This window comes from Plecotus auritus (genome assembly GCF_963455305.1).
Source record: "Plecotus auritus genome assembly, chromosome: X".
Classification (NCBI taxonomy): Eukaryota; Metazoa; Chordata; class Mammalia; order Chiroptera; family Vespertilionidae; genus Plecotus; species Plecotus auritus.
This window is the reverse complement of record NC_137784.1, coordinates 134,343,437-134,365,438: the sequence shown is the minus strand read 5'-3', so window position 1 is coordinate 134,365,438 and position 22,002 is coordinate 134,343,437. Positions and strand designations below refer to the sequence as shown.

Here is a 22,002-nt window from a genome sequence, read left to right as displayed (position 1 = left end):
TACCACATCCATGTTACTGATCCCCGCAGGGGAGTGGTTAGGGGTGATCAGGCTGGCAGGCAGAAGCGGTTAGGGGCAATCAGGAAGGCAGGCAGGCGAACAATTGGGAGCCAGCAGTCCTGGATTGTGAGAGGGATATTAATGTAGATGATTTTAATTTTAAAATTAATGTAGTTAATTCTTTAATGACCCTGCCTCTCAGTTCCAACCCCTCCTCTAGCTCTAGAACTTTTTTCTCTTGATTCCCCTTCACATATTTCTCTTAACCTATTGGTAGAAAACTACAGGGTCATTTATATTCCCAACATTTTCCGAGCATCTAATTTGCATTAAAGGCTGCGCTGGTACTTGGAGGAAGGCAGTGACGGTGGAGACCAGAGGCAATCATGGTTAATAAGTGCTTTAATTGCATTATATCTGATTATGGCACTAGTTCTGCAAGGGAAAAAAAGCATTATCTCCTGGAAAGTAACGCTCCAAGTCTTTAATCAATTACTTAAATATTGCAAAGTTTGCTTTTAGCAGAATGTTCAAAGTGCCATTATATTTTGATATTAAAGATTGAACTATTCCCCCCCCCCCTTTTTTTTATGAGGACAGTGCTGGAAATGTGTGGTCCAGTTCCTCTGTAGCCAAAGGGGGATGGGTGTGAATGTTGAAGTAAGTTCTAGTAGCCTCTTCTTCTAAGCCAATTTGCACCCCCCTTCTGGTTGCTACCGTATGTCATAGAATATAAAACTTGCGATAGTAAGATGAATCATTATTTTCCACAACTCTCGGGGGTTAAAAATAAACATTGCCAATTAAAGTATGACATGCCATCAATTGTCCAAGATGTCCCAGATGCTGAAACATTTTTTAAAAGGTAAGCCTTCAGAGGTATCTAATTTGCTAAAATATGAACAAAAAAGTGATGTTAGATTCTATGACATACGGTGAATTTATTTTCCACATCCATTTCCAAGGTCAGTTCCAGTGTCCTATTTTGCACTTTCGTAAACTATCACGGGTGTATATTGTTTTTGAAAGAGTCGTCTGCAACTCGATCCTAAAGCCCTTAGCTCTTCAATCATTTCTTTGTTCGCCCAACCCGCCCCTCCCACTTCGCGCCGGTCAATAATCGATGCAGAGTTTATGATTTAGGAGTAAACCTCAATTTCTTCTAATCATAAAATTGCATAGATTGTATACGACTGTCCATAGCATTCGCTACATTAAGGGGGAAAGATGATGGAAAACATTATGTTACATAAACGCATCTTTTGTAAAGACCCATCCTTGTAGAAATGTTAAAATGGGGTAGGGTAGGGAGCCCGGCGGAGGCGGAGAGGGGATATACGTCTCGGGATACAGGAAATACGGTAGGAGAGAAACCCGGAGGAAGCTCTGGGTCTGGAGGGGAGGGGACCCGCCGCCATCTCAGGTCTCTGCCTGGCTAGGGCCCACCGGAGAGAGCTGACGCCCAGGTCCTAGAATCCTTATGGGGGACCAACCTTGTCCCTCCGGGAGATCCACGCTCCCATCTGCCAACACGCGAGAAAGCAAGCCTCCAAGAAAGCGCTGCCTCTTAGCTCCACGGTGGGATTATCCAGAAGGGACCCCAAACGGAGGTACCCCTCTTCCCTCCGCACCTCCTCCGGCATCTCCCGGCCTGAAGTCGCACCCTCTTCCTCCGGAGAAGTCATAGAATAGACTTCTCCCACCCTAAACCAGGTCAGATTCTTTCTCATCTGGGACATTCTGGCTCTCAGAAACTTAATTATGCGTTTCCTAGCTCGCCTTCCCGTTCTCTCCCCCGCCCCCCCCCGACTCCGTTCTCTCCACGATTTAAAAATTGAAGAAAGCATATGCAGACATTAAATAGCTCTTTTATAAAATATGCTTGGATGAAATTTTGGCTATTTAATGACATTAAGTAATTATTTTAAATATACAGGGTCTCCCCACCCCCCAAACATGTATACACACTTCAACAGCTGATAGCTCAATTTTGAAAAGGAAATGCATTTTAAGAAACACTGCCTCTATAATTATTCCAAGTGTGTGTATACATTTTTGGGGGACATCCTATAGCAGTTGTGATAATTGTGGGTTATATTTTTTAAGAAATAGACTTCAATGTTTTTATATACGCAAAAGTAATTTAGTGGGGTCCAGGTGGGGGGTACGAACTAAAGGTCCATCAGTTGATAATTGTTAAAGCTAGGCGATGTATTATGGTGATTCATTATAATGTTCTCACGACTTCTGTGTACATTTAAAACTTTTCCATTTAAAAATGCTTAGCTCCAGATTAATAACAACAGCGTATGCAAGGCCTAATTGCGATGCCCAGCACTGTGCTAATAGAGGGATTTATAAGGTGAGCTACGTAAGTGTGTGTTTCTCTGTGCATGGTAGGAGGATTTAATAAGTAAAAGCAGTGACAATATGGTAAGTCAAACCCAAGTGCCCTAATGTTTGCTTGTTCAGAGTATTCAGGAAGCATCCTAGGATGGACCAACTCATTCTGCCTGATAGTAATCATGAACTTTTAGGGAGGAAAAGGGAAATGTGGGTGAGCCTTAAAGAGTGAGTGACATCTGCCCTGCGGAGGTGGAGAGAGTGTTTTTCAGGACTTTTGTTTCTAAAACAAAAGCCCCAAGACAGGTTTGTTTTGGGGAAAGCTTGGCTCTAACTCTGAAATCTGTTAGGAGATCTTAGGAGGTGAGATAGAATGTTGTAGGACCTTGAATGTTATACTAAAGGAATATGCAGTTTAATCCATGAGCATCAGCAACCATGGAAGATTTTCAAGCAAGATGATGTATTTCAGGAGGCCAGTTTTTAACATCAGAGAAACAATCTTCTATTTGCATCAGCTTATAGAATGCAAAAACTAAAATCAAATCTGATCTGAGCCTCACAGATCCTTGTAATCTAAAGGAGACAGGCCATCCTTTCTTCACTTCTGCAATAAACCTCTCTATGAAGCCCTTGCAATGGACTAGCCATTGTGCTGGCAGCTGGAAGGGATGTATGACCAAGGAATAGTGCCTGGTACATAGTAGGAGTGAAACAGATATTTGAATAAGTAACAACAATGAATGATAAGAAACAGTAGCAAGTAAGAGGGTTCTGGATTTAGGGGTTGGTGGCAGTGCATAGAAAATGAATGAGCTCTATTTTACCTGAAAGCATCGCCTGGCCATTCCTTACAGCCTCACTTCCCTCAACTTTAGCTCTGTGTCCAAACCAGTAGTGGCAGAGGATGGGAGAGCAGAGGGATAGCAGTGCTTAGATATGGCAAGAAGTGCAAGAGCTACTTAATTCCTTCCAGTGATTCAAATAATTGAAAATTATCATAATAGTAAATATTTACTGAATATCTTTATGTGCCAAATACTGTTCTAAAGGGCTTCCATAGTCTATGCTTATTATTATGCTTACTAGAGGCCTGGTGCATGAAATTCGTGCATGGGAGGGGTGGTGTCCCTCAGCCCAGCCTGCACCCTCTCCAATCTGGGACCCCTTGAGGGATGTCTGACTGCCCATTTAGGCCCGATCCCACCGGATATCCCTCTCACAATCCAGGACTGCTGACTCCGAACCACTCGCCTGCCTGCCTGCCTGCCTGATCACCCCCTAATCACTCCCCTGCCAGCCTGATCACCCCCTAACCACTCCCCTGACAGCCTGATCGACGCCTAACTGCTCCCCTGCCAGCCAGGTCACCCCTAACTGCTCTCCCATGCTGGCCTGGTCACCCCCAACTGCCCTCCCCTGCAGGCCTGGGGCCCCCCCAACTATCCTCCCCCTGCAGGCCATCTTGTTGTGGCCATCTTGCGTCCACATGGGGGCGGCCATCTTTGACCACATGGGGGTGGCCATCTTGTGTGTTGGAGTGATGGTCAATTTGCATATTACTCTTTTATTAGAAAGGATTATTAATATTGTTAATTATTATTATTGCTATGCAATAAACCTTTTCTAATACTATCTTTGTAACTGTTTTACAGGACTATATAATTGAAATGTGGGCATGGTGGAGCATAAGAACTTGAGGAGGCCAGGAGAAAGATAAACAGCAACAGAAAAAATGATTTTACCTTATTTTACTATTTTTCAGTTTTGGAGGGATTGCAGTATGACTCCATTTCCATGGTGCGTTCATAAAATAGTTTATCCAGTGACAACAATGAAGGTTATTGACAATGCTACCCTGATTTTTCTGTTCTTCTGCACTGGAAAATTGTGATTTTTTAAGGTAATGTCTTTGCCAAGAACTCATTAAAGGGGGAAGAAAAATAAGTTGATTATGACACTACCCTTGATCATGACATTACAAATGACTAGCCAAACAAAAACCAAAAAGTTATCACCAAATGATAAAACTGAAACCACTTTCTACACTATGTGAAACCATATATACCACATAATAATGCAATCTATAAGCTGTTTTGTTAGATTAACTCCTAATTACCTTATCGTTTCTGTTGTTACTGTGAAATGTGTCTTTTAAACCAGGTTAGCTGATTATTTCTGGTAAATGGGAATAGGATTGATATATTTACATATATTTACATACTTATTTAATATGCTGCAACCTTTCTGAATTCTATTTATTCTAATAATTTATGGATTCTCTGTTATTAATTATATTGGGAATAATGGCAGTTTCTTCCTTTCCAAATTTTTTTAGCTTTTCCAATATTTTTAGCAATTTTTCAGGTTGTGTTACTGTGCTAGCTAGGATCTTCAGTACAACAAAATATAGTAAAAGTGATAGAGAATTTCCTTGTCTTCCTACTGAATTTACAAGGGAATTCTGCAAATGTTTCATTATTTTTAGTAGATTTTTCTTTCAGCTCAGGAAGTTTTTTTCTATTCTTAAGTTGCTGCAAGTTTTTCTTATGAATGACTATGGAGTTTTTCTCCAGGTACTTGGTATTTATTGCCATGATCATATGGGTTATTTCTCCACTAATATGATAGTGTGACTGTGTGATAAATTAAGATAATCAATTTCTAATACATTTCCTGCTTTTGATTTCATCAGGTCTCACCATTGAATAATTTGTTTTCTATTTTAGTAATTTTTGCTTTTATCGTTTTTTCTTTCTGTTTGCTCTTTTTATATTTATTTATTTGGACCGTTAGCTCAGTAATTTTCACTTTTCTAAAATAATTTGTGACTATAAATTTTTTAAAAATATATTTTATTGATTTTTTACAGAGAGGAAGGGATAGGGATAGAGAGTTAGAAACATCGATGAGAGAGAAACATCAATCAGCTGCCTCCTGCACACTCCCTACTGGGTATGTGCCCGCAACCAAGGTACATGCCCTTGACCGGAATCGAACCTGGGACCCTTGAGTCCACAGGCTGACACTATCCATTGAGCCAAACTGGTTAGGGCATGACTATAAATTTTTAACTATCAATTAGAAGAATTTCACAAGTTTTTATATGTAGTGATTTATCATTCAGTTTTTCTTAATTTCACTTATTTCTTTTTGCTCATGAGTAATTTTTAAAATCTACAAACACGTGTCTCTTTTTAAAAATCATACTGTGAAATCATTAGTTCAATTGCAAACTAACTTATTTTCTGCTCTAAAGTGTTTCATGTTTTTTATCCGTCTGGTAACAAAAAACAGAATTACACAGTGGCTCCTCATCCCACTGGATTTTGACAATATAAAACTTCTTTCATTAAATACATGGAACAGTGTGATTATACTATTCAGTGATGGAATTATTGCTGACAGTTATGCTTGTGTTTTTTAAAACCTTTGAAATCTTTTTTTAAAAAATATTTTTATTGATTTCAGAGAGGAAGGGAGAGGGAGAGAGAGATAGGAACATCAATGATGAGAAAGAATCATTGATTGGCTGCCTCCTGCACACCCCCTACTGGGGATCAAGCCTGCAACCTGGGCATGTGCCCTTGGCCGGAATTGAACCTGGGACCCTTCAGTCCACAGGCAGAGGCTCTATCCACTGAGCCAAACAGGCTAGGGCTAAAAGCTTGATCTAATTCTACACTTAAAGAAAATTTGTGAGAATATCACAACAAACTCCCATATACCCTTTATCAGGATCTACCAATTAACACATCACCATGTTTGCTTTATCATTCTCTATGTCATTCTCTATTTCTATATCATTCTTTATCATTTTCTATCATTCTGCTTCCCCCTCTTCTTCCCTTTTTTCCTCTCCTCCTCCCCCACTCATTCCCCTTTCCTCCACCTCTTTCTCTTCTTCTCACCTCCTCCCTCTCCTTTTTTCTCTATCTGAACTGTTTGAGAATATCTTGCAGGCATTACGCTTTACCTGTAAATACTTCAATGTATATATCCTCAGAGCCATGTCTTTCTCTTAATGACCTCAATACATGTGACAATGTACTAGTAAAAATTTGGCATTGTTCCATAAACCTTTATTGTCAAAATTATACAGTCATACTTACTGAAAAAAGGGATGAGTTTGGAAAAACATATATTTATTTGTTTAAAAAACATTTTAACAGTTTTATTTCAGTATAGTTAATATTCAATAAACTGTACATGATTAAAATGTACAAGTTGAGTATTTTATCATATCTATGGGACCATAACCATAGTCAAGATAGTACAGCACATTTTCTTGGGGTTCCTTTTTATTTTGTTTTGTGGTGTTTATTTAAAACTTATTTTTAGAGAGAGAGAGATAGGAACATTGATGAGAGACAAACATCGATTGGCTGCCTCCTGCATGCCCCCCTCCGGGCATCAAACCTGCAACACAGGTACATGGGTGCCCTTGACTGGGAATTGAACCGATGGCCCTTAGGTACTCAGGCCAACACTCTAACCACTTAGCCACACTGGCCAGGGTTTGTTGTTGTGTTTTTATTCTTTGCTTTTTTTCAGTTGTTATCAACAGCTATTCTTTTCTTTCTTTTTTTGTTGACAGTATTACAGATATCCCCCATTTCCCCTTCTTTACCCCCCTCCTCCTAGCCCCTGCCCCACCCTAGACCTTCACCACAAAATTGTCTGTGGCCATGGGCTATGCATGTATGCATATCAGCTCTTTGGTTAATCTCTTCCCCTCCCCCTCCCCCACACCCCTTCTCTCTGAGATCTGACAGTCTGTTCCATGTATATATTTCAAATGGACAATGTAAGCTGTAATCTTTTTTCCCCAGCTTTATGGAAATATATTTATCATATAGCATTTTTTAAGTTTAATGTGATGATTTACTATACATATATGTTACAGAATGATTAGCACAATACGGTTCATTAATACATCAGTTATCTCACAGTTACCATTTTTTTGTGTGTGATTAGAACTTTTGAGATCTACTCTTTTAGAGACTTTTAAATATACAGTACAGAATTATTAACTATAGTCACTATTTTTTGTTAATATTCACCTGAGGATATTATTTCCATTGATTTTTTAGAGAGTGTGGAAGGGAGGGAGGGAGGGAGTAGGAAAAAGAGAAAGAAACATTGATGTAAGAGAGACACATTGATTGGTTATTTCCCACACGTGCCCTGACCTGTCAGAGATCAAGCCTGCAACCTAGGTACGTGTCCTTGACTGGAATTGAACCCATGACCCTTCAGTCGGTGGGCCAATGCTCTAACCACTGTGCAAAAGCAGCTAGGGCTATAGTAACTATTCTATAGTATAGTACTATACTATGACTATAGTTATATAACTATATATAACTATATATAACTAAATATACTATAACTGTATTATTAACTATAGTATGATGTACATTATGCTGTATATTAGATCTTGAGAACTTGAAATAATTGAAGGTTTATACACTTTGACCTACTTCATCCATTTCCCCCATGCTCCCACCCCAGAAACCACCAATCTACTCTCTGTTTCTATGAGTTAGGCTTTTTAAATTTCATTCATAAGTGAGATTATACAGAATTTGTCTTTCTCTGTCTTAATTATTTCCTAGGTCTTCAGGTTTAGCCATTATATCAGAAATGGCAGGATTACCTTCTTATAACTGAACTAGAGGCCCGGTGCAAGAAATTTGTGCATGGGGGGGAGGTGTCCCTCAGCCCAGCCTGCACCCTCCCTCTCCAATCTGGGACCCCTCGAGGGATGTCTGACTGCCCTTAAACGGGCAGTCGGATATCCCTCTCACAATCCAGGACTGCTGGCTCCCAACTACTCGCCTTCCTGCCTTCCTGATTGCCACTAACCGCTTCTGCCTGCTAGCCTGATTGATGCCTAACTTCTCCCTTGCCAGCCTGTTTTCCCCTAACTGCCCTGCCCTGCAGGCCTAGTCACACCTAACTGCCCTCCCCTGCAGGCCTGGTCACCCCTAACTTCCCTCCCCTGCAGCCCTGGTGCCCCCCAACTGCTCTCCCCTGCAGGCCTGGGTCCCCCCCAACTGCCTTTCCCTGCAGTCCTGATTACCCCCAACTTCCCTCCCCTGCCAGCTTGGTCACCCCTAACTGCCCTCCCCTGCAGGCTTGATCGCCCCCAACTGCCCTCCATTGCAGGCCTGGTCCCTCCCAACTGCCCTCCCCTGTTGGCCTGATTGCCCACAACTGCCCTCCCTTGCAGGCCTGGTCGCTCCCAAATGTCCTCCCCTGCTGGCCATCTTGTGTCCACATGGGGGCAGGATCTTTGACCATATGGGGGCAGCCATCTTGTGTGTTGGAGTGATGGTCAGTTTGCATATTACTCTTTTATTAGATAGGATAGAGGCCTGGTGCATGGGTGGGGGCCAGCTGGTTTGCCCTGAAGGGTGTCCCGGATCAGGGTGGGGGTTCCCTTGGGGTGTGGGGTGGCCTGGGCGAGGGGCCTGTGGTGGTTTGCAGGCCAGCCACACCCCCTGGTGACCCAAGCAGAGGCCCTGGTATCTAGGGTTTATTTATCTTCTACAATTGAAACTTTGTAGCCTGGAGCAGAGCCAAGCCTTCTGCTTGCTCCCTGGAGGCAGTCATTTCTGTTGGGATTTATGTATCTTCTATAATTGAAACTTTGTAGCCTTAAGCAGAGGCCTGGGCTGGCCAAGGTGTGCGGAAAGGTTGGCTTCCTCCATTGCCGGGGCAACCCTAGTCTCCTGCTCTTTCCAGCTCCGTGGCTGCCGCCATTTCTGTTTGGATTTATGTATCTTCTATCATTGAAACTTTGTAGCCTTGAGTGGAGGCCTAGGCTGGCAAGGGCAGGAGGAAAGCTTGGCTTCCTCCATTGCCGGGGAAACCCAAGCCTCCCTCCTGCTCTCTGTGGCCATAGCCATCTTGGTTGGGTTTATTTGCATATTTGCTCCTGATTGGTTGGTGGGCGTGGCTTGTGGGTGTAGCGGAGTGATGGTTAATTTGCATATTACTCTTTTATTAGATAGGATAATATTCTAATATACACTGAGCGGCCAGATTATTATGATCTCTGAATGCGTATTAATCTGGCCACTCAGTGTATATCCTATATAATAAAAGGCTAATATGCAAATTGTCCCCTCGACCAGGAGTTTAACCAGCAGGCAGGCCGGCCAACCGCCCATGTCCCCTCCCCCTGGCCAGGCTGGCCGGATCCCACCCATGCATGAATTCATGCACCGGGCCTCTGATACATATATATATATATATATATATATATAGTGGCCAGATTATTATGTGTTCAGAGATCATAATAATCTGGCCACACAGTGTATATATACTGTATGTCACATTTTTGGTTCATTCATCTCTCTGTGAACATTTGTTTCAATGTCTTGGTTATAAATAATGATGTAGTCAGTGAATATTGGGGTGCAGATATCTCTTAGAGATAGTAATTTCATTTTTTTCAGCTATATTCCCAGAAGGAGAATTGCTGGATCATATGGTAGTCCTCTTTTTAATTCTTTGAGGAACCTCCATACTGTTTTCCATAGTATATGTAACTATTTACATGCCCACCAACAGTATACAATGATTCCCTTTTCTCCACATCCATGCCAGTATTTGTTATCACTTGTCTTTTTGATAGTAGTAATTCTAACATGTGTGAGATATCTCATTGTGGTTTTGATTTGCATTTTCCTGATGATTAGAGATGCTGAGCAAATTTTCGTGTACCTGTTGGCCATTTGAATATCTTCTTTGGGAAAATGTCTATTCAGGCCCTGTATACCCTTTAAAGTTGGATTACTTATTTTTCTCCTGTTGAGTTGTATGAGATCCTTATATTTGGGGTATTAATTTCTTACCAGATATGTGCTTTACAAATTATTTTCTCTCATTACACAAGTTTTCTTTATACTCTGTTGATCATTTTTTTTGCTGTGTAGAAGCCTCTTAGTTTGATGTAGTCCTACTTGTTTTTTTTTCCTTTATTCCTTTTTCTTGTAGTGTTATAGCCATAAAATCATTGCCAAGACCTATGTCAAACTTTTTCACTATGTTTTTTTCTAAGACTTTTACGGTTTCAGGTCTTACCTTAAGTCTTCAATCCATTTTAAATTGATTTTTGCGAGTGGTGTAAGATAGGGCTCCAGTTTCATTCTTTTTCATGTAAATATCCATTTTCCAGCATCATTTATTGAATAGACTATTTTTCTTCATTGAGTACTCTTGGCTTCCTTGTCAAATATTAGGTGATCATGTATGTGGGGGTTTATTTCTGGGCTCTCGATTCTTTTCTATTGGTTTAAGTGTCTTTTTTATATGCCAGTACCATACTGCTCTTTTTATAAATTTTCATTAAAGTATAGTAGCCATGCAATATTATATTAGTGTACAATATAATGATTCAACATGCATATCATATACCTTACAATGTGATCACCACACTAAGTCTAGTAGCCATCTGTCACCATACAAAGTTATTACAGTATTGACTATATTCCTTGTGCTGTACACTATATCCCTGTGGCTTATTTATTTTATAGCTGGAATTTTGTTCCTCTTATTCATCTTAACATTTTTCACCCATCCCCTATACATCCACCCTTCTACCAATCATTAGTTTATTCTTTGTACCTATGAATCTGTTTTTGTATTGTGTTTCAGATCCCACATATAAGTGAAATAATAAGGTACTTACTTGTCTTTCTCTGACTTATTTCACTTAGCACATCACTCTTTAGATCCATTCATGTTGTAGCAAATGGTAAGATTTTATTTTTTTCTGACTAATATTCAGTCATATATATATCAAATGTTCTTTACACACACACACACACACACACACACACACACACACACACACACCAAACTTCTTTATCCATTCATCTAACAATGCACACCCAGGTTTTGCTTCCATATCTTGGATATTGTAAGTAATGCTATAATGAACATGAAGGTGCATATATCTATTCACATTGCTGTTTTCTTTCTTTTTCTGATAGATTCCCAGAAGTAGATTTTTTGGGTCATATGCTAGTTCTATTTTTAATTTTTTTGAGGAAACTCCATACTGTTTTCAATAGAAGCTACACCAATTTACAATTCCACCAACAGTGCACGTCCATTCCCTTTTCTCCTCATCCTTGCCAACACTTGTTGTTTGTTGATTTATTGATCACTAGAGGCCTGGTGCATGAATTCATGCACGGGTGGGGTTCCTCAGTCTGGCCAACAATCGGGGCCAATTGGGGCCATTTCACCCAGTCCCAATCAGGGCAATAGGGGCCGGCTAGCTGCGGGGGAGGGACCACGGGAGGTTGGCTGGCTGCAGGAGGTTGGCTGTGGAAGTGCACTGACCAACAGGGGACAGCTCCTGCATTGAGCATCTATCCCCTGGTGGTCAGTGCATGTCATAGCAACTGGTCGACCGGTAGTTTGGTTAACTGGTCAAAACAGTTGTTTGGGCTTTTATATATATATAGACTAGAGGCCCGGTTCAGGGGAAGGGGGTGTCCCTTATCCCAGCCTGCACCCTCTCCAATCTGGGACCCCTCGAGGGATGTCCGACTGCCCGTTTAAGCCCAATCCCAGTGGGATCAGGCCTAAACGGGCAGTCGGACATCCCTCTCACAATCCAGGACTGCTGGCTTCCAACTGCTCGCCAGCCTGCCTTCCTGATTGCCCCTAACCGCTTCTGCCTGCCAGCCTGATCACCCCCTAACCACTCCCCTGCCAGCCTGATAGATGCCTAACTGCTCCCCTGCCAGCCTGTTTGCCCCTAACTACCCTCCCCTGCAGGCCTGGTCACCCCTAACTGCCCTGCCCTGCAGACCTGGTCACCCCTAACTGCCCTCCTCTGCTGGCCTGATCGCCCACAACTGCCCTCCCTTGCAGGCCTGGTCCCTTCCAACTGCCCTCCCTTGCTGGCCATCTTGTGGGGCCATCTTGTGTCCACATGGGGGCAGGATCTTTGACCACATGGGGGCAGCCATCTTGTGTGTTGGAGTGATGGTCAATCTGCATATTACTCTTTTATTAGATAGGATAGAGGCCTGGTGCATGGGTGGGGGCCAGCTGGTTTGCCCTGAAGGGTGTCCCGGATCAGGGTGGGGGTTCCCTTGGGGCATGAGGCGGCCTGGGCGAGGGGCCTGCTGTGGTTTGCAGGCCAGCCACGCCCCCTGACGACCCAAGCAGAGGCCCTGGTATCTGGGGTTTATTGAAACTTTGTAGTCTGGAGCGGAGCCAAGCCTTCTGCTTGCTCTGTGGTGGCAGCCATTTCTGTTGGGACTTACGTATCTTCTATAATTGAAACTTTGTAGCCTTAAGGGGAGGCCTGGGCCGGCCATGGTGTGCGGAAAGCTTGGCTTCCTCCATCGCTGGGGGCAACCCTAGCCTCCTGCTCTTTCCAGCTCCATGGCTGCCGCCATTTCTGTTTGGGTTTATGTATCTTCTATCATTGAAACTTTGTAGCCTTGAGTGGAGGCCTAGGCTGGCAAGGGCAGGAGGAAAGCTTGGCTTCCTCCATTGCCGGGGAAACCCAAGCCTCCCTCCTGCTGTCTGTGGCTGTAGCCATCTTGGTTGGGTTTATTTGCTTATTTGCTCCTGATTGGCTTGTGGGCATGGCTTGTGGGTGTAGCGGAGTGATGGTTAATTTGCATATTACTCTTTTATTAGATAGGATAGCCATTCTGACATGGGTGAAATAATATCTTTTTGTGGTTTTGATTTATATTTCCCTGATGATTAGTGATATTGAGCATCTTATGTCTGTTGGCCATCTGTATGTTTTCTCTGGAGAAATGTCTTTTCATGTTCTCTGACCATTTTTTGACTGGGTTGTTTATCTTTTTTTAATTGAGTTGTATGTGTTGCTAATATATTTTGGATATCAACCCCTTATTGGGTATATCATTTGTGCATATCTTCTCCCATTCAGTAGGTTATTTTATTGTTTTGCTGATGGTTTCCTTCATTGTGCAGAAGCTTTTCAATTCTACAAAGTTTCATTTTGCTCATGTTTATTTAGCTTGAGTAGCTTTCTCTTCCAATCTCAAAAAAGTGGTTCTTGTATTAGACTGTGTGTACAAGGTGGTTTTGGCAGGCCATCTGGAGTCATATTGGCCACAAGCAGCACCTGGTACACTGCTTGGCTGAGGCCACCACACGCTTAGTGCAGGGTGGCCCAGTGCACTTGCACTTGCAGTGGCCTCCTGTTAGTAGAGCTGTCCTTGCTGAAGTGGGCTCCAGGTAGTATGCTCAGTGTGTGCACATGCAACAGTGCCTCAGCTGTCTGAGGCACGTACAGCCTCTGGGCAAGGCAGCCCAGTGTGCATGTGCATGCAGTGACCCCTGCTTGGTCTGGCTTTCAGGGCTAAAGCAGGCTCTGGGTGAGTCATCCCACTGTGGGTACGTGCAGTGGCACCCTGGGTATCCTGGGCCAGATTGAGAATATGCTGGGCAAGTCCTGCAGCAGCTTTGTAGGTCTGCAGAAGCACCTGGATAGAGGTTCAATCTGCACTATTTAGGTGGAAGGGGAAGGTTAACAATGGTGCTCGCCACCACCTTCAGTTCTGGAGAGGTCCCACAGATCCCAGAGAGCTGTTGTGGTTCCCCAACCTTCTCCATGCAGTTTCTCTTTCTAGTTTGATGTGCAGAACCTGTTCAGTCAACCTTCAGTTGTCAGGAAGAATTGCTCTACATCTAAGTGTTTGTGGGAGGGACAGGTTCAAAGTCCTCTTCTGCTTCATCTTGGACCTGCCTCCAATACCACACTGTTTTGACTACTATATCTTTGTAGTATAGTTTGAAATTTGTGTTCCACTATTATGATCTAGGCCAGTGGTCGGCAAACTCATTAGTCAACAGAGCCAAATATCAACAGTACAACGACTGAAATTTCTTTTGAGAGCCAAATATTTTAAACTTAAACTTCTTCTAACGCCACTTCTTCAAAATAGACTTGCCCAAGCCGTGGTGTTTTGTGGAAGAGCCACACTCAAGAGGCCAAAGAGCTGCATGTGGCTCACAAGCCGCGGTTTGCTGACCACTGATCTAGGCCATATTCTAATTTGACCAATTGTCCCACTAATGTTTTTATAGCTATTTTCTTATTAAAGTTTTCATTTAGGGTTATCCATTGCATTTAGTTTTCATGTCTCTTTAGTTTTCCCTAACCTGAAATAGTACTACCAATCTTTGTCTTTCATGACATTGACAATTTTTAAAAATACAGGAAAATTATTATGCCCCTCAATTGAAGTTTGTGTGTAATTTTCTCATGATTATATTTTATTTTTGCATTTTGGCAGGAAAACCAGAGAAATAATCTTGTATTGTTCTCAGGGCATCATATCAGTGGCACATGATACTGGTTTGACCCCTTAGAAATAATGTTAACCTTGATTATTTGGTTAAGATAATACTTGCTAGATTCAATCACTATAAAGTTATCATTTTTCTCTTTGCAGTTAATGGTTTTGCTGGGGATACTTTGAAACTGGGTAAATATCCTGTTTCTCAACAAACTAAAATCCCCTAATTTGACAGCCCCTGACAATTCTTTTTTTTAAATATATTTTTATTGATTCATTGATTTCAGAGAGGAAGAAAGAGGGAGAGAGACAGAAACATCAATGATGAGAGAGAATAATTGATCGGCTGCCTCCTGCACCCCTCCCACTGGGGATGTGCCCACAACCCGGGCACGTGCCCTTGACCAGAATCGAACCTGGGACCCTTCAGTCCACAGGCCAACACTCTATCCACCGAACCAAACCGGCTAGGGCAGCCCCTGACAATTCTTGACTGACTCAATTTTTACTGTGATGACTGTAAAATGGTAATTTTCAAATTCCATCATTTTTACTGTATTTATTAGTTGGTATTCTATTTCAAGGAAGAGATTTTTTGTCCATATATTTGTTTATTTATGTTAGTTTGGAAACAAATTTTACTTTATTTCATGATTATCCTATTTCTATCATTATTATTATTCATTTCCTAGGTTTATCCATAGTAGCCAATTCAAATTGGCTTCCCTGTCTTTTTGACATGTCCCTATCTTTCTTTGATACATACTTTGACCTCAGAATATATTAATTTTCTTACTTTCAGGCCTATCTTATATTTCCTGCTTAATTAACCACTTCTCTATGGAACTCTGATACCTTCTAATGGGAAATGGTACTTAGAAATCAAGACATGGGTACATAAATCTTTTTTAGCTTAACATTTTGTTATTCTTTTCCAATTAATTAAACATAGTACAGACATTATGGTTTATATGATACTGATAATCTAGTATTTGTTGAGTTTTGTTCTATGTTATAGAGAACATGATCCATTGTTAAATGTTTCATGTGAGGCTGAAAAGATTTTGCATATTCTAATTATTGCATATAGGGTTCTATAAATGTCCATTAAACTTATGATTCTTCTACACTGAATGGCCAGATTATTATGATCTCTGAACGCATAATAATCTGGCCACTCAGTGTATATCACCATGAATATTGTTAGTTGCTAAATCTATCAATTATGGAGAAAGTTATTTTTTTCTTTCTAGCAAATTTAGTGGGGTGACCTTGGTTAACAAAATCAGACAGTTTTCAGGTGCACAATCCTACAACACATCATCTGTATACTATATTGTGTATACACCCTAAGTCAGGTTTCCATCAATCACCATTTATCCCATCATACCCTCCTCTAGTATCCCTTCCCCTCCCCCTCACCCTGGCAATCACCACACTGTTGTCTATGTCCATGAGTTTTTTCTTTCTTTTTCTTTTTTGTTCAATCCCTCCACTTGTCCCCACCCAGCCCCCAAACTGACGCCCCCTTTATAGCTGTCATCCTGCTCTGTATCTATGAGTCTTTCTCTATTTTGCTTTAAATCTCCCACTGTGATTGTGGATTTGTCATATTCTTGTAATTCTGTAAACTTTTGTTTTATATATTTGAGGCTCTGTAATTATATGCATAAAAGTCTGAAATAGATACATCTTTTATTATTTTTAGTGACCTATTTTCCTTTTTGCATTTAAAGTCTCTTATGTTTAATAGAACTTCCTTTGTTTGGATGGTATTCGTTTTTCCATTCTTTTACTCTCATTTTTCTTTTCTTTTTCAGAAAAATGTTCTGCCAACAAAAGTGACTGCATTGACTTATTTCTGAAGTTAACAGCAGGATCTATAATTAGCAGGAAAGATGAGCTTTATATCTCCAAACATTTTTCTTCACCAGCTGTTTTAAATACAATTTTAACTTTTCAGACATTCTTTGGGTTGATCCATCAATTGTTTATTTTGCTACATACCTCTCTTTATAAGTATATACACACACTCACTTTGTTTTTGCTTAACCATTTGGAAGTAACTTGCAGATACCATGGCACTTCAGCTCTTAACACTTAAGTGTTTATCTCCTAAGAACAGGGGCATTACTATTGTCACACTCAGAGAAACTGAACATTAATTCAACACTGTTATCCAATATACTGTTTATATCAAAGTTCCCTAATTGTCCTAACAATTTCCTTTATAGTTTTTTATTTTTTATTTTATTTTTTTAATATATTTTACTGATTTTTTTACAGAGAGGAGGGGAGAGGGATAGAGAGTCAGAAACATCAATGAGAGAAACATTAATCAGCTGCCTCCTGCACACCCCCCACTGGGGATGTGCCCGCAACCAAGGTACATGCCCTTGACTGGAATCGAACCTGGGACCCTTCAGTCCGCAGGCCGACGCTCTATCCACTGAGCCAAACCGGTCAGGACTATTGTTTTTTATTTTGATCCAGGATCCAGTCAAGCAGCATGCACTGTATTTAGTCGTCATACCCCTTTTAGTTTCTTTTAATCTAGTATAGAAGCTTCCTATCTTTTTCTTTCCATTTTTTATAACATTGGCATTTCTGATGAATCCAGATGGTTGTGCTGCCTGTGTTCCACAATCTGAACTTGTCTGTTTCCCTGTAATTAATTTAAACATTTTTAGCAAGAAGACTACATAGGTGATGCTGTAGTCCTTGTTATCGCATTGCATCAGAAGGCACAAAATGCCAGTTTGTCCCATTCATCATCACCATCATCATTAATAGTAGTAGTAGTAGCAGTAGCAGTAGTAGTATTTTTATTTTTAAAAGGTCTCACATTTATTACTGAACCAACCTACTATTGCAGGGAGAAAAATCATGCTTCCAATAATTTACCAGTGAAAATGCCCAACTGTCCAGACAGTAGTGATCTTTTCAGCCATTTAAAGGTGCAGGCAACCTGGATACCACATAAATATGTCAGCCATCTCTCATGTGGGATTCCTTATAGACCCAGTTTGATTCTTCTCCAACGTCTCCTCTTGTAGTTGTACCTGATTTGATTACCAGTTTTCATCCGAATCTACTGGGGAATAGGCCAATTCTGCTTTTGTTTCTTGGCCAGGAACCTCTTGATCCTGAAAGTCTCGTGAGAAGACATGGTGAAGGAGAATCAACCACACACACCACAATGGCAGAGAAAGACAGGAGGAAGCGGAAGGATGTATTTAGTGGCAGTCTGTCCCATTCATTATTGATAATACTAATTTTGTTGACTTTTTAATGAGCAGTTTTAAGTTCACAGCAAAATTGAGAGGAAGTTACAGAGTTTTCTCATCTTCCCCCTGCCTGTACACATGCATAGCCTACTCTATAATCAACATTGCCTTCCAGAGTGGCACAAATGATGTCACAATGAATGAGCCTAAATTGACAGGTAATCACCCAAAGTCCATAGTTACATTATTGTTCACTCTTGATGTTATATATTCTATGGGTAACAACAGTATATAATGACTTATTCATCATTATAGTATCATACAGAGTATTTCACTTCCCTGAAAATTCTCTATGCTCTGCCTATTCATCCCTCTCCTCTCAACCCCTGGCAACCACTGATCTTTTTACTGTCTCCATAGTTTTACCTTTTCTGGAATGTTTTATACTTGGAATTATACAATATGTAACCTGTTCAGATTGGTTTCTTTTGCTTAGTAATATACATTTAAGGTTCCTCCATGGCTTTTCATGACTCGATAGCTCATTTTTTTCAGTACTGTAACATTCCATTGTCTGACTATACTAATTTTTTTCCATTCATCTGCTGAAAGACATTTTGGTTTCATCCAAGTTTTGGCAATTATGAATAAAGTGCTGTAAACGTCCATGAGCAGAGGTTTGTGTGGATATACGTTTTCGACTCCTTTTAGTAAATATCAAGAAGGACAATTGGTCCTAGCTGGTTTGGCTCAGGGGATAGTGTGTTGGCCTGTGGACTGAAGGATCCCAGGTTTGATTCCAGTCAAGGGCACATACCTCAATCGCAGGATCCCCAGCCCTGGCCAGGGGATGTGTGGGCGGCAACCAATCAATGTGTCTCTCTCACATCAATTTTTCTCTCTGTCTCTCCCCCTCCCTTTCACTCTCTCTAAAAATCAATGGGAAAATATCCTCGGGTGAAGACTAAATAAAATAAAATAAAATTCAATCTGAAGATACCTTATGAAAAATTCCAGCCCTAGCCAGTTTGGCTGAGTGTATAGGGCGCCAGTCTGTGGACTGGAGGGTCCCAGGTTTGATTCTGGTCAAGGGCACATGCCAGGATTGTGGGCTTGATCCCCAGTAGGGGACCTGCAGGAAGCAGCCAATCAGTGATTCTCTCTCATCATTGGCGTTCCTCTCCTTTTCCTTTCCTCTCTGAAATCAATAAAAAATATTTTTTAAAAAGAAAAACTCCAGCAAAACAGATTTTTTAAAGCCTATAGTGACTAATTTTGCTGCTTCTATAAAAATAGCAAAAAAATTTTTTAAAAAATAGACATATTTTGGAAACACCTTATTCTTAATTTGGCTATCTTTTGTAAAAATGAGGGGGACTTTTGAAAAATCATGTTTCCGTACTATACCTTTTTGGATATTAGATTCTAGTGCTATTCATTATATTTGGAGGTTTTTATTTTCCTACCTGCAAATTGGACTGGATCCAGAATTATTCTTGTTTCCTATAACATCTGCCTGACTCTCCAAACATTTCCAATTTCTCTCCCACCCTTCTGACTTGCAATCATTGAGAATTAAAACTGCCCTTTTCCAAAAGCCATGCAGTTAAAGTGAAGCACCTTAATAGAAATTTCAGAGTAATCACAACACCTCATACATGGTCGATCTCAATGCCAGTTGCAGAAAAAAAAAATCACCAGAGACATTTATATTGCAATCTATCAGATTGTCTCTCCCCCGCCCCTTTACTCCACCTAAAGATTCTTCAACCATCTAGAAATCTTTTCGACTGGCAGCCTTCAGGAATGAGAAACTGGGACTATACTCTGCATTGATGAATAACTGTTGCTTATCATTTTGTCTCCATAGGGATGCCTCTTAGGAAATACCAGATTGCTTGTACCATACGCCTACCTTTGGGAACCACCTGCATCATCACCTCCTGAAATGAGAGACAACTGATAACTGAACTGTTTTCAAGACTGACTGGTTTTAAAACTTATATGTAACAATCATGTCCTGATTGGACCTATCCTAAGGCTTCAACATAAAAATTGGCACAAATATTGAGCTGAATATAAACTCATATATGGCAAGCATGTCTCTTGCCCATACCGCCCCCCCCCCCTACAAGGAACATAATGGACCCAAGAAAGGCACTGTCACCATGGCATCGAGGGGGTTTAAAATGTTTTGTTTGATCTATGATGGTTTCTGAGAGAAAACTCTTAATCAAAGGGGGGAAAGTAGGAATGGAGCAAAAAATAAAATGGAGTCACTATAATCAAGCTGCTAATTACTAATATCAAGTAGGTTAAGCTATGAGGAAACTATTCTAATCTTCACTAGGCTGAGAACTTAAAGTTATGAACTTTCCAGTCCTATGTCAATGCCTGTATATATATATCAAACCTCCAGATAACCCTCTGATTAACCCCTGAAGGATTAAGGAAACGATTTTCATGTATCCAGATCACACAGCATCCAGTATCCAGACCACTGGTCATCTAGAGAATTACCATCTTGGACTAATCCAGAGGCTAAGAACACAGGACTGATTCTTCTCAAGAATGTACCTTTTACTATAAGACACTTAGCTTTTCTTTTTTTCTTTTCCTTTTTTTGTTTCGGAAGACTCTATTTCCTAGCAGTGTTTCCAGTTTGTAAACCCTAATACCCTTTAATAAATCATATTATTTATTTCTAGCAAAGCCTCCAAACTTTTTGAGTTTGTTCAACAGGGGCAAGCCTAGGAGCCACATTGGAGGTTTCAGTGGTTCTGAATTGGGGGTTTGGGGGTGGGGAGCCAGAAAAGGTCAGAATAAGAGTGAATTTATTAGGCCGAACTCTTCTTTCTCAATCTCAGCCTCACCCTATCAGTTCTAGGAAAAATACTTTTTCTTTCTTTTTTAAGTGTTTGGGTATAAATGCTCCTTTAAAATATCCTGTGAAAGTGTGGACCTTATTTAAAAAACACCCATTCTTGGGTCCATACCATTCTGCTTTGCCTTTGTCAATGAGGTTTTTTTAATCCCCACCCTCATTGGAGGCCCACATTTCATCCAAGTTCACATTCCATGGCGAAAGTGTGCTGGTGGCCACCATCCAAGCGACAAGGAGAAAATTCTGAGATGTCCTAAATTAAACTACAGCAGGTCAGAGGGTAGAAGGAAGAGATAAGAGCAGATACTCAGTTAAAAAGTACATGGAAAGCCCAGTCAGTGTGGCTCAGTGGTTGAGCAACGACCTATGAACCAGGAGGTCACGGTTCGATTCCTGGTCAGGGCACATGCCTGGGCTGTGGGCTCGATCTCCAATAGGGAGCATGCAGGAGGCAGCCAATCAATGATTCTCTCTCATCCATGTTTTTCTCTACCTCTCTCTTTCTCTCTGTGGGAACCATGCCAGGTACCTGGATAGTCAAGGTCAGTGGGAGCATAGAGGACTTGGCATGTGCCTAAACTGGATGTTCAAGGTCTCTGAGCCTGGGAATCCTAATCAGGCCAAGATACCACAGGTGCAGGACACATAGTACACTGTGCCCTTCTGTAACCAAAATATGATTGATGTCACTGTTGGCAACTAGCCTTCTTTGTTTCTGGAGTAATATACAGGTTACTGACCAGGAGACAGAGCAGAGAGAGCAGCAGAGCAGAGGCCAGAAAGCTCAGAGAAGCAGCGGCAGTAGACACAGAGAATGTGTGCAGGAGAAGCTAGAGAGCTCAAACAGAGCTGAGAGCTGATACTGCTACAATGTAAGGCTAAGAGCTCATAGAGAGTTCAGCTATAGCTACCATGTTAACTGGCCAGTGTGCTGGGCAGGGGAGACAGGAGGAGCTGCTGAGCCAGAGAGGTTACTGAGGCTGTAGCTCTAAGGGAGAGCGCAGGTGCCGCTATAATGTGAAGCGGTGAGTCTGGGGCAGCGTGCAACTGCTGAGACAAGGACTGTGGATACAGCGATCAATACTACTATGTGAGAAAGATATGTATTCACCAGCCGGTGTCTGGCTGCCTGCCTATATGGACTTTACTGTAAAGGACTGTCTTGTCTGATGGCCATAGACTCATTCTTACCAGTATATACCCACAACTTCTCATGGGTTCTCTGTCTGCCCCGCTG

The 22,002-nt window shown here is 41.3% G+C and overlaps 1 protein-coding gene across 6 annotated transcripts; it reads left to right on the top strand.

The window, feature by feature from the left end:
* Nucleotides 1–1,314: 1,314 nt before the first annotated feature.
* NBDY (negative regulator of P-body association) lies at nucleotides 1,315–20,590 on the top strand. Of its 6 annotated transcripts, none has more exons than XR_013959729.1 (4): nucleotides 1,315–1,361; nucleotides 1,440–1,713; nucleotides 4,109–4,246; nucleotides 19,752–20,590. XR_013959729.1 is itself a non-coding variant. In XM_080652104.1 (2 exons), the coding sequence occupies exon 1, from the start codon at nucleotides 1,481–1,483 to the stop codon at nucleotides 1,685–1,687; it is 207 nt and encodes a 68-aa protein (XP_080508230.1). In that variant the 5' UTR covers nucleotides 1,374–1,480; the 3' UTR covers nucleotides 1,688–1,713; nucleotides 19,752–20,582. The 6 variants fall into 6 exon arrangements, 1 of the variants encoding a protein (XP_080508230.1); XR_013959733.1 differs by lacking the exon at nucleotides 1,315–1,361 and adding an exon at nucleotides 2,287–2,362 and having other exon boundaries at nucleotides 1,374–1,713; nucleotides 19,752–20,582; XR_013959730.1 differs by lacking the exon at nucleotides 1,315–1,361 and having other exon boundaries at nucleotides 1,374–1,713.
* Nucleotides 20,591–22,002: the final 1,412 nt, after the last annotated feature.